Source organism: Grus americana, chromosome 17, assembly GCF_028858705.1.
Source record: "Grus americana isolate bGruAme1 chromosome 17, bGruAme1.mat, whole genome shotgun sequence".
In the NCBI taxonomy this organism is placed as follows: domain Eukaryota; kingdom Metazoa; phylum Chordata; class Aves; order Gruiformes; family Gruidae; genus Grus; species Grus americana.
The window spans coordinates 7,244,183-7,261,565 of NC_072868.1; the positions used below are offsets into that span (position 1 = coordinate 7,244,183).

A 17,383-nucleotide genomic window follows, 5' to 3' on the forward strand; every position below is an offset into this window, starting at 1 on the left:
CCCCAGTTTTTATCGCTCTGAGATCATTACTGTCATCTCCAAACGGTTAGCCCTGCTGGCCTCTGGTCTGAAATTTCCCATTTGGCAGGTACCAAGGACAAATTCTTTCAGTGGTTGAGCCTCTGATGGAAATTTATCTGCTCTCCTCCTTCCCCCTCATTCATACTGTTCAAGTGAAGGAAACAGAAGAATGTTAAATCTGCTAAAAAAATTATTGGCAAGTGATGCAGCTGAACTAGTTCTCGCTAGTACAATCCCAGCTATTGTTTGCTGCGGTCAGGATCTGTCAGCCTTCCTGTTGGAGAGGAGTTAGCAAAAGGCACTGGCTATTATGTTTTAGTAGTAGCTTTAACCCTTCATTTATAGGCTCTTAGAAGCTAAGGAGATGTTTTGCTTGCATGTTTGCTAAGGCATTAGAAATTGCGTGATTAAGTCACATACATCATGACTGCCTATTTACAGAAGCAGTTGAAGGGATAACAATCTAAAAGAAACATCCTCTTAAATGTACGTGTTTGCAGAAAAGATTAGAGCTAGAAATGATTTTTAGATACATAATTTTGTAAATTTCTATTTGTTGTTATATGACGTAAATAAGAACCAACATAGCACTTGTACTGTTTGTTAGTGACAGCTCGTGTTGATACCTTTCTTATAGAAATATTATGGTTATTTTTCTACAGAATGATCTCCTGTGCTACTAAGATTATGCTCTTTCCCTTGAAAATACCTCTTGTTAGTTTGAAGAACCTGAAAATACTTGTGTGTTTTCAAGTCACACACTGCCAGAGCTTTTAATACAATAAATGCCTGCAAATGCATGCTCTGTATTACACATTTAATTTTAATTTTAGCAAGTTTAGTTGCAATACTTATGTGGATGTCCATGTAGATGTCTGGCCTGCTGTTTTCATGGGTTCTTATCATGACATGTCCAATTATATCAATATAATTTTCAAATGCACATTTTGCCTGTAGTCCTACACTTTCAGGTGGAAACACATGTAGGTTTAACTTGTCTTTTTTTGGCAATGACAGTAGCGTATTGCATATTCACTTGCAGTAAATCCCCACTTGGCATTCTTGGCAAACATGTTTATTCTGTACGTGCTTCTTCAAAAAATAAAATTTGAAGGTGTAATATTTTTCAAATAGAGAAGAAATTAAGCCTATGCTCAAACTGTCCTGCTGTTTTTCAAATGTAAAAGGCACTATGAATTAAATGAATGAAAACTTAAAAAGTATATTTCTTCAATGCAATTCTGTTTGGTAATGAGGAACAGTGTGACAGAAATGGTATAGTTTTTGTTTTCACAATCTAAAAATCTAATTTTCTAAACTGTTTTCTTTCAGGTAAGTCAAAGAAAATTTTTCATAGTGAGTTTGAAGGGAGTCAGGTAAGCCCAGCCTCGGATGTAAAACCAATCTTTTTTCTATACCTGTGTATGTAAATGAGTGTGTACATTTGTATAATACTATCCTTTGTCAATTTTTAATTATTATTTTTTAAACTAAACCTCTCTTCCTGTTGCTTGGGAAATAGGGTATTGTTGCCCACGTTTTATAGGTAGAGCAGCTAAGGCAGGGTCACTAGTGGGTTTTACTTTTCTAAGGTGTTTCAGGGTTGAAGAAGGAGTCCTTATGGTTTTGCTTCTGTCAGTGATCAGGATGATTCTGTTAGCAGTTAGGGCTATATAGGTTGCGCAGTCCCTCCCCTGGCACACTCTCCTCCTGCCTGAGCTGTCCTTTGCAAACGGATCAGTGCTTAGAGCACATGGTGTCTGCAGGGGACCCTGGAAAAGGACACAGGGGTAGCTGTGATATTTGCCCCTTTGTGGTGTTTTGGGGGTGTACTCAGCCAGAGGGAGAGCTCTGGCAGAACTGCAGGACAGCTTGGAAGAGGTGGGATCGGAAAGGACATCAGACTTGAGTTTGTTTTGAAGGAGGGTGCAATGAGAAGGTTATGGCACAGGAAAGTACCTTGGAGGAGGAAGAGTGAAGAGTAGGTGATGAAAGTGTGTTTAAACACAGTGGCTACATTTGGGCGAGTTTGCTGTTTCTTCTTCATACCCAGAGAAGAGAGGAAGGGGGTGGAACATGCGTCCAGCATGGTGCTAGGAAAGACATTAGATTTCAGCATACAGGCTGTGGACAGATGACTCTTGGGATCTGTTGCTGCACAGGTAGATGTACCCAAGCTGGGTTGGGTTGTTCTCTTAACAATAATAAGCATCAGTGTCGATGCTGTCATGGCCAGCTCACTCTGAAACCTGTTTCCCCCAGTTGTCAGTGCCTTTGTTACCAGAGCCAGCTTCCCTAAAGCAATGATGGTGCAGTAACGCTGCTCTGATACTGCACATGAAACAGTTAGGAGACTCTTAAAGGTAAGTATGGGGCAGGGAAGTGGTCACAGTCAGCTTGCAAGCACTCAGCTGGGTGACAGGTTGCAGGGGGAAGAGCCAAGAGGCTCACAAACGTTACCAAAAAAAGGCTGTTTGCTTTCAGATTCAGAAAAGACCTCAGTAAGCACCTAAGCACAGACACCTTTATTTTCACATTTTTTTATCTATTCTAACGTACTGTGTAGTTCTTATTAGACAACTGCAGTTATTCTGGAGAAGAGAGAAAGGAGTACATGGATATTATTTTTTTTTTTTTTTTAATTTTGAATAAGGTTATCTCTGAAGATTTCTGAGTTTGTGAAAAAATGACCTCTTTTTTGAAGAAAGTGTGTGATTTAGATGTTTCCATCTTTTAACCAAATGTTATTGTTTCCTAGGAAATTCAGCTCAGTCTTATGTTTCCTAGGAAATTTAGAATTTAAGTATTAATATTACAGTAAACATTATACAAATTAACATTCTAAAAATAATATTGTAATTAATACTTTCAGTATTATTACTACATATAGTAGACATTATACAAATCAACATTTTTTAAAAAGAATAATATCTAGTAATTAAATCTTTTTAGTTAGAACTCATGCACCCCCATTGGGGTTTTTTCATAAACATGTGAACAAAGATAAAAATGCATTTTTTAATGACATTTAGTTTAAAAAGGTATCCAATTAAATGGCTGTGTTTTTAAAGATAGTTTGGTATAATCCCCATGTTATAATGTAAAATGATAAGGCCATATAAAATGCTGTGAAAAAGGGCTGTATAGGAAAGAACAATTTCAAAAGAGAGTTAAATCAGGAAGAATGAACATTTCATATGTGAGCATGTTGGATCTTTTTGGAAGTTCTTTCCAAGTTTATGGCATAACAAGTTACTCAAACCCATAGGACTGTTTGAATGTATTTAGACCTTATATGTATTTGCGTATTTCATTAAATAAAACATGCTTTAAATGTTTAATTCACCAACTCACGAACAGCTGAACAAATGAAGTGATGCTGTTTCAGACAACTTCATACTGAAGATAATCTGTCTACAGCATTGCGGGTGCGTCCCTGTCGATGCATGGGACAGCACTGCAGATATTTCCTGCCTGGCAGTAGCAATGTGCAGGCATCGAGGGCACTGCAGGAATCTCCCTTTCCACCCAGCATGTACACCTGCAGTTGAGAGATCGTCTTCTGCATGAGGTTAGGTGATATTTCCTATACTGTGTGACAAATGACACTATAGATGCCAGCAGCCAATGTCAAGAATGGTGGCGCTGCTGTCAGTGGCCAGCATGATTCTTGATGTTCTCCCTGGGTGGAGAAGCTGTGTGCAATTAGTCTGGTGTGTTCATTGATGCAGCCAGCAGATAGAGAGGCTGAATCTGTTGTGCCTAATGCCATTATTGATGATTTTGAGGGTGTTTTGGCATTTATAGTGCTATAATCTGACAGCTCCAGCCAGGAACCGAGTAGCAAAATTTGGATGGCATTATGGAGGCAACTTGCATAATACTTATGGTGGCATTTAGGTACGATGTTTTCAGTACAATGTGCAGGCAACTTGCACGTTTTAATTTAGCTTTAAAAAAAAAATTTAAAAAAAAGAAAAGATGGTGGCACATTTTTATTTGGTAGTGTTACAGGGCACAACTGTTCGGTACATTGGAAGGCATCCTGCACATATAACCTGTGTGATATGTTTTCTACTGGTTTAATATTTTGATTGCTGGCAGGTCAATAAGGTAGGTTACAGTTAACTCAAAAAATTTCAGAGTAAGGAGATTTACAATGTTGTATTTTTAATATTTGTTTTGATTTTATATATTTTAATGAACAGTAAAGAAAGTGAGTCATGGTCTAGGAGAGTACCAAAAAAAGCAATAGGGCAAAAAGTGCAGTGGGCTGAAATCACTTCAATAATCATAGTAGTTGCTTTTGTAGCCTTTAGCATATGAGTCATCCCACCAAAGCCCAGCTTCATGATTGACATCAGTCCTGTGAAAAGAAGAAACTGGTAGATCAATCAATTAGTATCAACCTCAATTAAAAACTAAATCTATATTTGTTGTTAAGTGGAGAATAACTTTCTTACCTATTTCAGTTTGTGGAGATTCACTAAAAACGAAGTCTTCTAATTCCTGTGTATTTTTCTCAAACCAGCAGCGGTAAAAACAGTGATATCAGCTGGCCGTAGAACAGAACATGATGAAAATCTAAGACCCTTTAATTTTGTTTTCCAGGCAGCAGCAAAGCAGCACCACAGTGTCCTCTCCATCTGTACTCCACAAAGTGAGTGCTCGTGCCAAGTGCTGTAATTTAAAAACCGTGTTTTGCTGAACAGCCATTTTGTGCAGACTTCTGTCACCTTAAAAAGCATTTGTCTTAAGCCCATCCACCTGTTCCCCTGCATGTCTCTGGCCCAGGAAAGTAACTGGTTCTTAATCTCGTTAGATATGGAGTGAAAGAAGGTTTGAGGTACTGTGCACTGTACTTCTGTACTCTGGGAATCCGAACCTTACCAGTTTGAATATTGTTGTGTTTATGAGTGACCAGAGAGTAATGTTTTGAAATGTCAGAGTTTTCCTATGACACTCGGTTGTTTGGCAAACTCTAAATGAAACATGAAAAATCAGAGTGTTGATGTTATTTTACTTTTTTAACTAGCATATATTTTTCACAGTCTTAAAGTCCCCATGCATTTAGGTAGCTTAATCTTAATAGCTCATACTAGGAACTATATACTGAAATAAACTTTTGCCCCAGTCTAATCAATTCTGAGTTCCCGAAATATTCACCATCATACTTTGGGTATTATTTTATCAAAGTGTTCTACATGTGCTCTAAAAGATCATGTACAGTAACTATTCCCTTAGACCTTCTGTTTTCTTGTTCTGAATAGACATTATCCCCATATAGTGACTGTCCCATCTTTCCCAACAATGGCAACATATGGACAGACTCAGTACAGCGCGGGAATCCAGCAGGCTGCTGCATACACTGCGTATCCTCCTCCAGGGCAGCCCTATGGCATACCCTCCTACAGTGAGTACTCTGGCGTCATGTTACCTTTGAGGACATCTTCGTCTTGCTCCTAGAAAAATATATTTGAAGTCTTAAGCTTTAGAATGAAAGGTCCTTTCTGTATTTGCAGTGTTCTCAGGCTTAGAGGGAAATCTGACTTTGTTAAAAATGTTAGGATTACTTTTGAACTATCTTTCAGCTCTTGATATCCTGGGTTATGATCTTACAAACTAGTTAAGTTCGGAGCCAGTCAGTAGGATATGAAACAACATGAGAAACTCAGGTTCAGTAGGATGTGCCGCTTAGGAGTAGTAGCTGGTGAGTGTTCCCATGGCTCACTGCCAAGACAAAGTCTCTTGCAGTAAATATGATATTTAGGTAAACTACACTTTGTCTTCCTTGATTCTTTCGGAGTTTCAATGATACAAGCTACTTTAAGAAAAAACTTTTTGTATATTATTACGGAAGAGCCAAGACACAGAGCAGAATAAGGCATGGGTGAAATGATAGAGTACTTTGTTTTTGGAAGGCAATTCATATTTAAATGAACGGTTGTTAACTGTAGGTGCACTAAACGTTTCTAACCCCAGTCAGCTTTGTTCCCTGCTTTCCTGCACAGCCTCGCCAGCAGCTGTGGGGAGGTGGTGCTGGGCAGGAGCAGCTGGGCGATTCAGGCAGGGGACTGATTAAACCGGTGCTCCTGATGGGGGAGTGCCTGGTGAACCAAGTGTTAAGAGCGTCCTCAAGGTCTGCGTGGAAATACCAAGCTCTTGAGGGAGCTGGGAAGTTCTTTCCTTTCCTAAAGACCAAAGAGATACTGCTCTTGCTTAGGTACAGCTCATTAACAGAAAGCTCTGGACTCCTTATTCCCAGCTGATCCTGTGAGTGCTGAGTCTTATAGCATTAAAATGGCTTCATAGTTCTGTTTCCGCTCCTCTTTTTTCTTGTGCTCTTAAACACCTTCATGTGCTTGGCAAACACCGTATCCCTTCCCAACAAGAAGCTTTCATACAGCCATTGACAAGGCTTTTACTGAAGGGAAATTCAGTGCAGCGGTCTGGAAGGCCAGCGAAATGGGCTTGGCAGAGCCGAAGCTCTACCAGGATGATGAGAGGAATGTTTTGAGACCCTTTCCTGGAGCTACTTGTGTGTTTGCATCAGCTGGCTGATTTCCAAGGCAAACTCTGAACAGTTGTCCTGTTAGAGCAGGTGAAAGTAGAGCCATTTGCTACTGCCTAGAGTCTTTAGGGCATACATGTGTCAGGCCCATATGCTGCTTATAAATCCTGCGGATGACCTCTTAGCATCCTTGAACAGTGATTTCCCTCCCCCAGCCCATATACCCTCTCTAAGATACTCAACACAGCATATGAAAAACTCCACCTGGCTGACAACCAAGAACAATGAAGCAGTATTGGTTTTAAGCACAAAAATAAAACTCGGCCAGTTTCTAGACAAAACAGAACATTGTGTGGAAATTAATTTGGTGCTAAGTTATTTCGCTGTCTGACAACAATTTTTAGACTTCCAAAAAGGCCCATTCGCTGAAGATTAATTGTAGCTGGAGTAGGTTGAGTGCTTGCATGCGGAGCGCTGATGTAATTGAAAAGCATGGGATGTTATGAAAAGCGGCTTCTCTGCGCACACTCGCAAATCCCTTCACTTCCCCAGCAGTAATGGAGCCGGACGCTTGCACCAACACATGTTCATTCACTGTCCAAATAAACTTCCTGCATTTCACAGTGCAGCATTGTCATCTTGTTGCTAGCTTGTACTCAAATTGCATTGCAGTTATTCTCACCTAAAGCTAAAAGAAGTGTTTTTTTATTAGAGAAAACATTATCTGAGAGAACTTACTCCCAACCTGAGCAAATGCAGACTTGTTGCTTTTAAGAGTCATTTAGCTAGAAAACAGCATGTTTGGTGAAAGTCACGTGAATTCGACTTGTCTTTTGGCAAGTTTGCCTACAAGTGCTAAAAGATGACAACGGCCTGGGAAGTGTGTAAATCCAAGGCCAGGACATCAACAGGGTCTTTGTTTAGTCCCAGCACTCAGGGTCTGTCCAATGGCCATTTTTTGTTTTGTGTAAATAGGCATGCAAAGGAGGAAAGAATCACGCCCAAAGGGTTCATAATAAGACGCACCTTTCAGCTGTTTGTTTTAATAATACAGCTGTACAATCTCAGCAGCATCTCATAATAAAATATCAGCCCCTATCACTACCAGCAAAGGTTTCATCTTGCAATGTTTAATTCAACTATTGCTCTTCCCCCTGTAAATTGTCAGTTTAATTGCCTGATTTTAGTAATGAAAAGATTTTTGTGGCTTCAGGCCTTACCTGTTGTTCCCGAACTGTATGTTATATCTAACTGAATAGATGATAACTCTCCTGTATGGCTTGCCAATAAATATTTTGCTACCAAAGCTGAAAATATAATGCAGGTAAAACATAACTGTTGAGAACAAAAGTCTTAAGGTTATTTTGCTGAAGGTCCTGTTGCTTTGTTAGTCATTGCTTGCATCTGATAACTGTTCAGAAAGTTCATGAGCAATGAGTTTGTTTAATTCTAAACCAAAACTATTGGTTCAGAAATTGTTTTTGAAAACAGTATTATTCATGGTTGTTTCCCCATCATAGCAAAAGTTCATTTGTGTGTGGATACAGGATGTAGCTGACTCTGACTCAGATATTATTTGTGATGAAGTTACTTGACTCCATTAAGAGACCTGTTTGGGTAATGCAGATAATTTAAAAAAATACAAGAAAGTGTAGGAAAAAAAGATTTTATTACATTAAAATCTAGCTGAAAAATTGTTAATTCCTAAACTTACTTTTTTACACCTTTATATGACGGACACTCAATTTCTGCTTTTGGTTCCTACTATGTGCCCCAAAGGCATCAAAACAGAGGACAGCCTTAGCCATTCCCCAGGCCAGAGTGGGTTTCTTAGCTACGGCTCCAGCTTCAGTACCCCGACTGCCGGACAAGCACCGTACACGTACCAGATGCATGGTGAGTACAGCTTGCTGCCTTACAGGATGTGCTGTGAGAAGTCAGAATCTTATAACCCCATATAGAGTAATTCTTCTTCCGTTGCAATTATGATGAAAATCATTGGTATTAGGCATAGGCAGTCAGGATAGGGAAGGAGGTAAGTCTTCATGGATCTGCTTTGCTCATCAAGGAATTAATTTCTGGCTGAGGTACAGGATTTAGCACTAGTATACCCTAGCAAAACTTCACATATGATCAATATAAGCTTTGCCTTTCTGCAGAAACTGTGTTTTGTGTTTTTTTAATTAATTTTGTGACTGCATACCTGGGATTGTTGTGTTAGTGTGAATTCCTAGATTCTGAGTGGAAGCAAAACAAAGGTGGTTTTACACTTCATGCAAACAATACTGTTAGTATTATGCTTTGGCCGTATGCTGTCCTGAACAAACTGCTCTGTAGTTAAACTTCTGTATATTCTATCCACTATTTCTTTTAAAAAGCTGATACCTTGATACTAATTTTTTTTTTTTTTACTGTTAAGACATAACTAATACTTGCTAAGATACATCTGCCTGTTTTCACTCCCAAAGTACCAACATCATTAATTACCTACATGCTACTGAGGTAAGGTTCAGAAGAGCTGAGCTGAAAGCAGCTGTTTTTTTCTTCAAGGTTACTGAGCTAAATCTAGTAAGTTTAGAATAACTTTTATTGTTGTCAGAATAATAATTTATTCTAAAATAATAAGTTGGATTCTGTTAAGGCTTCAGAGACAGTGCCTTGTGCTTGTAGCTTTACAACACTTAGTTTGCTGTACTACCAGGAAGGCCAAAATATACTTTTATTTCTAAATATAAAACTTAAAGTTCTTTTCTGGTCATTCCATTTGGGAAGCTGTATGAAACACCAACTCTCAGGAGATTGAATGTTGACTTGCCAACTCCAACTAAGTCATAAAAGGGTTTAAATCTGAATTGCCAAGAAGTGCAAAGTAAATGAAAATGGTGGAATTTAATTTGTGATTCCCTTTAGCCCATTTCTAGCATGGTATTTGATTTCTTGGAGCATTTTGGTGCTATTGGTTAGAAACCTGAACTGCATATGGCAGGTTTTCATTATTTGGCTGGTACTCCATGTGCTTTTTCCTCCAGTGTGTACTGTTCCTGATCTTTATGAATTATGTTGATTTTTTTTTTTTATTTTCCTGAGACTTGCTGAGTCATTAAGCATGAATTGGAGGAGGAGTACTAGAATTTGGATGTACTCTGTGTGATCTGAATTTAAAACCACCTATCCAGGCAATCCTGCAAAGAATGCTGATAAATTCTACTGCAACAATAGCAGATGAGAGAAACCATACAATAACCATTTCAGCTTTATCAATCGTTTTACATAGAAGAAGAGTTATGAGTACATTCTGAGAAATAGATTATGTCCTTAAAATGTCACTCCATCTCTGTGCCTCTACCTTGAGTCCCCTGGGAGTGCAGTTTCATTCCTCACCTGTAGGCCTCATATTCTGAGTCCACTTTGGTGTTTGTATTGAACTTGACTAGTAAAAAGTAAAGATTAGATTTTGTCTTCTGCTAAACCTCAGCACACCTGCATTTGAAAGTGCGTTGCATTAAGCATGAATTGCCATGAGTGCATGAAGTGAGCCAAGTGTTAAAAAAACATTTCCAAGAGATCAAAACGCAAATATTCTTGCTGTTTCTTGGCAAATATCTTCATTACTGTGACAGATGTGGCAGTAGCACAAATGAACATACCTCAAGTAGTTTAAAATTACCTGATTTAGGTGCTGGTGAATTGGAAGAGTCAGGAAGCCCATCAGCCACGCAGGCTGTGCTGCACCCTTTCCTGCTGTGACTGTATGTATCCAGACTCGTTAGTTTAAAAGCAGCTCAGGTACAACTGCAGCAGCTCTCCTGGTAGCAGCGCTAGTCTGTCTGTACCACGTGCACATGAGCTCTCTGAAAGGCTGTTTCACTGCAGGAAAAAAGTCACTCCAAGGGAAGTGAATTCACTGGCGGGAAGGAAGATGCACATGAGGATAAAGCTCTGCCTTAGCTTTGTCCTTCCCTCAGAGATTTTCCAAGCGTTGGAAAACTAAAGAGGAATTGCACAGCTTTCCCAAGTTCTTGTAGAAGCCATGGGAAGGGAGAGAGATCAAGCCTCTCACTTTGCTTTTTTATGTTGTTGGGGGTCTTTTTTAAAACCTCTAGGCAAAATTCCCTTTTGTGTCATTACACTTAGCTATTTCCCTTGCAACGCTGTGTCAGTTCTCTCAATTGTTCTCAACCCTGGATGTGAAAGGTGGACAGACACATCCACTTTGATTTTAAGTCTGAGAGCAAATAAAATCCTAAACAGTTATGAAAACTGGGAAGCAAGGGTAAACCCCGTTTTATTCTAGAAATTATATAAGAAAGCAGAAGACTGAGAGGTGACCCTCTGCTGCAACTTCACGTGCTAGTTTTGTCACAGCCCATATCTCTAACGCTAAGGTGGTTTATGTGGTTTGAATCCCTTGTGGGACATGCTGGAGACACCTGGCTTGAATGTGGCACCAAAAAATAAAAAACCCATGTAGCCTATGTGTTGGGGTTTTTTTGTCACCTTGACTCCTACAAGCTTCATCCATCCTACCCCTAACCAGAGTTCAGTTTTTGGCTTCTGTTTTGCTCCTTGAACATATCGATCTTATTTGGAGATTGTGTTACACTTTCAGCAGGGGAAGTCCTCTCTTTTTTATTAAAACTGTGGCTTGCAGTTACCAGCAGTTGTAGGTGCTGGAGGGTCACAGCTTTCATCGATAGGCTGAAGTGCCAGGTCTGTGCTCTCCCGGAGCAATAGCAGCCATGCTGCCTTCTGACTATATGCTGCTATATGATTAGATACTGATGGCTGTAACACCACTATTGACAAAGTACTGGTGTTTTCTTTTGCTGCCTTGGAAAATCACTGTATTCCTGTCTAGGTTTCTGTTGGTTTTTGTTTCCCCAGAACACAGCTTCCACATGTGCTTTGTGTTAGCTTAGAAGAATCTGAGCTGTTTGAGAAGGCAAACTCTTGACTCACTTGGGACTGAAGTTTTTAAGATGGCCCCTTTGTTCAATCCAGAGGTTTAGACAGGCAAATTTTGTGCATCAGCACTTGAAAATGTTACACTTGCGAACAATAGTGACACAACCATGTGTTGTATCAAAACAGGCTGGGGGGAACTTCATGCATGTGAGCATGAATATACCCAAAGTGCTTTCAGATAATTTTCCCCAGGGTGATGCTGTGGTATTAGGTGCAATCACTTCTTTTCAGATTTTTATGCCAGGAACATCATTTCAGCCAGCTCACTAAGCCTTTAATGCAAAAGAAAATGGAGAAAAACAGTTTGTGCAAGTGGCAGGTGCTTACTCCAAGGCAAAGGGAGAAGGAGTAAATGTGTCTTCCTGTTGTAAACAAGTATTTCCACCCTTCTTCTCCTTGCTCATGAGAGAAACAGTCTGAAGCTCCCTGACAGTACGGTTTATTTACCTTGCTGAGTGCTAGTGAAAGGTTTGAGTGAGAAGCCAGGAGGCTTCCTGTGCTGAGTGCTACCGAGGAATGTGTGCTCAGTGCTTTCCCACGCCACAGCACTTGGGGGTGGGGAGGTGATCGTTCTGTCTCCCTAATGCGAGCAAGCAACTCTCTGTGTCACCCAGCTCCAGGATCATTGAGACTTTTGCTCGGTTCACATCAGTCCTTTTGGTCACCCCGTTGCTGACCCAGGCGAGGACTCTGGGTGATGGGCTAAACCCGCTGAAAAGGGCAAATTTTATTTACCTGTTTTTATAAAATCAAATTTCAGGGGGACTCTAAGAGTCAAGCTCTTAACCCCTACCTCAAGGACAAAATGTTTACTGCATCATGTTGAAAGAGAGATATTGAAGAGGGTAGCTTGCAGGGGATCAGCAAGGAAGGGTATCTCCAGGAGTGTGTGCTGCTCAGTTTTGTATTTTAAAGTGGGAGGAAAAAAATATGTTCTTAAGCTAAGCTCTGCAAGTATTGTAAGATGGTAATACTTCAAGTACATAAGTGAAGTGACTTTGGTATTGTTTGCTTCCATTGAGAACCAGCTCCCAGATCCATGTAGTGAAGTCACCTGCAGGCAGGCATGGGTGGTGAGACTGTGAATGTTGAACAGATCATGCAGCCTGCGTGATCCCTCTTCGCTGTCCCCTCATTTATGAGTTATATGGTCCAGCCAGCAAATAGGCACTCATTGTAGGATGTTATATCAGTCACCAAGGAATAAATAACTTCCTGGATGACAAATACTTTGTCTCACAGAGCTCTAGGACAAATGTTCTCCTTCAGTAAGCGCCAATGTAGTTGGTGCTGGTTTGTGTGCTCTCATGTTTCTTTGGTACCAGCACTACCTCTGGCTGGGATACACGTGTCAGGTTGCAGCCTCACCTCCCGATGATTGTTGTCAGTAACATGGTGCTTCTGAAGCCAAATTCTGCTCTCTCTCAAGTCTGTTCATTTTCATTATAAGCACAGATGATGCAGGTGTAATGGGGTAGCATTCAGCTTTTAATCTTTAAGTCCAGTTATCAACTGTATCCTGATTCTGGAGTGAGAACAGAATCCATTAAAAAGCAAGAATGAGGATAGAACGTTCTTTTGGTCATTATGAATGTAAAGAAAAAAACTCCTATTTTACAGCCAGCCAGAAGGGGAAATGTATTTTCATGCTTCCCTGGCATGAAAATAAATTAAATGTGGAAGGGTTTATAAGCTAAATAGCTAATGCAGTGTGTCATACACATATATAAATATAAAATATGAGATTGGCAAGTTCTATAGCTCATAAAAATAACATGTAATTGTATCACAAAGGTATTATAGATTGAAATGATTTTAATTGCCATGTAACTGGATATGATAGTATATCATCAGACTTTGAGTAACATTCAAATACACTGAAATCTGCTATTCACTGATTTACTCTGAAGAACTGACTTTTTTTTTAACCAGTGCTGTATACAGTGTTGTTCTGTGTCATTATTGTATTTACAAAATCTGTTTGTTTTGTAATGAAGTGACCATATTTGAAATAGGCATGTGACCAATCTGGGGATGCCACTCATTTTTAGTATCATGAATTGGAAGAGGAGGCAACAGTTATTGTCTTTAAAATGATACATTTGTAATGCTAGTAAAGAAATGCTGCTTCAAGGTCTATGCCATTTCTTAATCAATCCTCCTGTAAGTGTACAATTACAGCACCAAATCCTCAAACAACATCCTAGACTGGATATTAGAAGTTTATTGTGCTTTTTAGCACACATTTTTTTCTGAGCTTACATTTTCTGACAACTTAGCAGTTCACTGATTTGCTCAGACTTTTGGTAAAATTATTATTCAGTAACAGAAATTGAACATAAGACACAAAGATATTGAACTTCTGCCCCAAAGATCTTACTGTCTTAACTGGCAATTGATGAAACTGCTTGTTGCTGAGGGTGAGGGAGAAACCTTTGGAATATAAGAAACTTACCATTTAATAAGCAATGTAATACTGTGCCAGCACACTAGCTAACATAGAAAACCATCAGCTATGCAGAGAGAGCAATAGCAGCCAGCTTATAGAGCATTTCCTGTGGTTGCATGAGCATATGTTACCCCTTTATTGCACATCAGGCCATCTCTTCTCAGCTTGTCATTAATTCCTAGACAATGCCTTGCTCTTCAGTTGTTATTTCTAAAATGACAGCTGGTATGAAAGTATGAAGTTGCACAACATTTAAAACTATGGCCAAAGACCACTGCAGATACTGTCGTTGGACAGGAAAAGATTTAGATTTGACCACTTTTTTTTTATTTTAATATCCAAATCTATCTACCCACAAAATACTTTTTACATTACAAAGGAAAATTCAGTTATGTAACAGGGATAACTTTCCTTTGCCAAGGAATTGCAAAGCAGTATTGAGTTCAGTACAGACATAAATTTGGGGCCAAAGACCTACGCAGTGAAATTCTTTGCTACTGCTGAGCGTTTGTTTTCTTTGTAGAGTCCATTCTGATCAGCTGTCATATAATGAATGAATAGAAAGCGGCATTTCTTTTGTGCAACGCTGATTTGAAATGGACTAATTATCTATGTTGCTTATGTTTATGGAGTGAATTGCTTATGAATTGTTCTCCTGGCCTGAGACCAAGTAAAATCTGAATATTTAATCAATTGTTACATTTTCTTATGCTGGAAACATTTTGGTTCTTGTTAATATCTGGATAATCTAGACAAATTTTTTTGAGAGATGCCTGAACTTCTTGTAATTGTGTGCCAGTTTGTGTTACATATTTAATACAATCCAATAGATATCTGTTTGGCATGAATAGTTAGCTCTGCATGCATGAATTTTGCAAAGGAAGTGGCATGTTTAATTTTAAGCTTGATTCTTTAAGTACTTAGTGATGAAATGTGTGAGAAGGGGAAATTTCAATCTACACTTGAGAAATGTGGATCACACTTTGACATACAGATAGTGAATCCATATTAAGTCCCAAAAAATAAAGGAGGGCGAGAGCATGTTCTCAGCAAACTGTCACTCAGATGCCTTAGATTCATAAAATTAAAACCTCAGTAGAAAATGAGTAGTCTCTTTCAAAAGCTTCTGCTTCACAGCTGGTTTGCATTAGTTGCAGTCCAAAACTGTGGCAGCAAAGCTGTGCTCCACTCTGTGGTGAGTTCAGCAGAGAGAGGCCTCTCTTCAGGAGGGGTCAGACCTCACTTTTTACAGTGTAAATACAAGGTTCCTCATAATAACAGCACAGTCTCCCTTTCAAAGATTTTTAAACACCAGGGGCTGACCATGCTACATTTACTTTGTTTTAAAACGAGCTTTCTTTCAGGAGAGGGAAGTCCAGGGGAGAAGCAAAGGTGTTGACAGTGATGCACTGTAAGCTGCAAGGATCTGTGCTACTGCTACCCAAGGTGAAATGCCTGCTCTAACTCTTTCCATGTACTGTTTTTTTGAGGTTTTATTCAGAACTCGTTCCTTGGTCATTGTTAAACAAGGAGGGACTTTGGAAGAGGATAGGAAGGAATAGACACCAGGGTGGATGGTCCTGAAGCTAGGGGAGCAAATGTGTGTTTTACTGGAAGAGAGAAATGGGCTGACAAATCATCTGTAACTTCAGGTCTGTTCGGGCTCATCAGAGGTTTGTTATCAATGTCTTTGTCCCTGAGGAACACCAGGGTTTGTGGTAAGACTTAAAGATTGTGTGATGACATGGCTGAATAGCACCTGTGGAAACTCAGAAATAATGGCAAAATTATATTAACTGTAGAGATGATGGTGGTACAGCCAAAACTAGGAGTCTTCTCTGAGACAGAGCATTTATTTTGGAGGTGTCTTGCTGGAGGGATGTGTGGAGGAGGGCTCTGCCCACACCCAGCTGCCTGCTGTGAAGAGCTGGCTTGCACTTCACGAGGCTTTATTCTTCTAGCTTATTTCCTACGTTTCAGACTGTCTGTCCAAATCTCTGTGCTTAAGAACTACTACACGTGGTTTTAGAAGGATATGTTTGAGTGTAAGACAAGTCATTGGTTCACTGCAGGAAGTGTTGGATAAAATTCTGCGGCTGTCCTGTACAAAAGATTAGACTTGACATCCATAAAGTCTAGCTGGCTGGGCGGGTGTTCACACTGAAACAAAACGTGTGAGTGCTGCCCAGTGATGGTGGTGATACTGTTTGTACATCATCGCTGCAACTATGTGCCTTAGGGATTAGGGTAGATAAAGAGTTAGGAAAAGTATGAAGGAAGAATAATAATACTAATCTGCATTAGAAGCAATAGCTTAAGCAACTTGACCTCCTACCCAGTGTCAGAAGTTTTGGAGGAATTGCAGAAAATTAGTATTTTGAAAAAGTAGTTTTGCAAATATTTAGGAGGAACTCTTTCCTCAGTGTGAACAGCAGTGTGCGAGGAAGCTTGAGAATTTTGTTTGAGTGTCTGTCATCAGGCTGGCAGAGGATGGCATCAGGGAGATGGAAGCAGGCATGACAGTGATGCATGAGAGAAGCAATAAGGTAGGAGGACAATAGTGAAGGGACTGGAAAAAAAAATCCGGTTTGTGTGTGGTATGATGAGGAACTGGGAGCCAAGAAAGAAAGGAGTGATGTTTCCTTAACCTGCTGCTTGACTATCTTGGGAGCATTTGTGGAGGTCAGATAGAATGCTCAAAGCAGGGGTTAATGAGCAAAATCAGCATGGAAAACAGTCACAGATGTTTGGATGTCACAGAGACTTCATTTTGTGGATTTTTATTTTCATGACTTTTGTAGGGTGTAAAAAAAAAAAAGAAAACCCAAACATAGGATGGTAACACCTTGGGAAATTATGAATTTGTCCTTGGTTATTCAGCTTATAGTACAGTTAGCACAGAATATACTAAAATGTTATAGAAGCTTCACTGAATAATTGATTCAGTATACCTAATCATGTTTTCTTGAAAATAGCTAGAAGGCAATAGAAGAGCTAGTGTAAAATTGCGTATAAAAATCTATATAAAGAAACATCATACTTGCATAGTCAAGCACTTGAAAGTTAGGAAACATCAGATTCATGATGCTGGTGCAATATTTGTACTGTTTGCTGTTGTGTCTCATTTCCAGGCACTCTGTGAGGTCATGCTCTGGTGGAAAAAATAGAATGCAGTTGTACGATCAAAGACTGTGATGATGATTGTGTACAAATAAGGTCTCAGCAGAGGCTGTGCAACTCAGGAGTTTCTTAACTGCTGTGCTGGCACTGGGTAACAGTCTTGCATGGGCTTTTTTATATGTAATTTGGATGCAATTTATATTGGCAGGGTTTCAATACTGAAACTTCTGCACTACAATACTGTGACCTCTAGAACTGCAATGCCTGCGCTGCCTTGAAAAAGAGTCCACTGACAGTTATTAAAGATAAAAAGAGGA

At 39.6% G+C, this 17,383-nt stretch overlaps 1 protein-coding gene across 10 annotated transcripts in view; it reads left to right on the forward strand.

The window, feature by feature from the left end:
- The window catches only part of EYA2 (EYA transcriptional coactivator and phosphatase 2), a 124,058-nt gene that overhangs the window by 65,018 nt on the left and 41,657 nt on the right, over positions 1-17,383 (forward strand). For 8 of the 10 annotated variants that reach the window (XM_054845726.1, XM_054845727.1, XM_054845723.1 and 5 more), the window contains exons 3-5: positions 4,633-4,681; positions 5,292-5,434; positions 8,312-8,428. In XM_054845726.1, the coding sequence (XP_054701701.1) occupies positions 4,633-4,681; positions 5,292-5,434; positions 8,312-8,428 (309 nt within the window). Of the gene's footprint in view, positions 1-1,353; positions 1,398-1,543; positions 1,545-4,632; positions 4,682-5,291; positions 5,435-8,311; positions 8,429-17,383 lie in introns of all 10 variants that reach the window. The other 2 variants (XM_054845730.1, XM_054845729.1) reach the window with 2 other exon arrangements.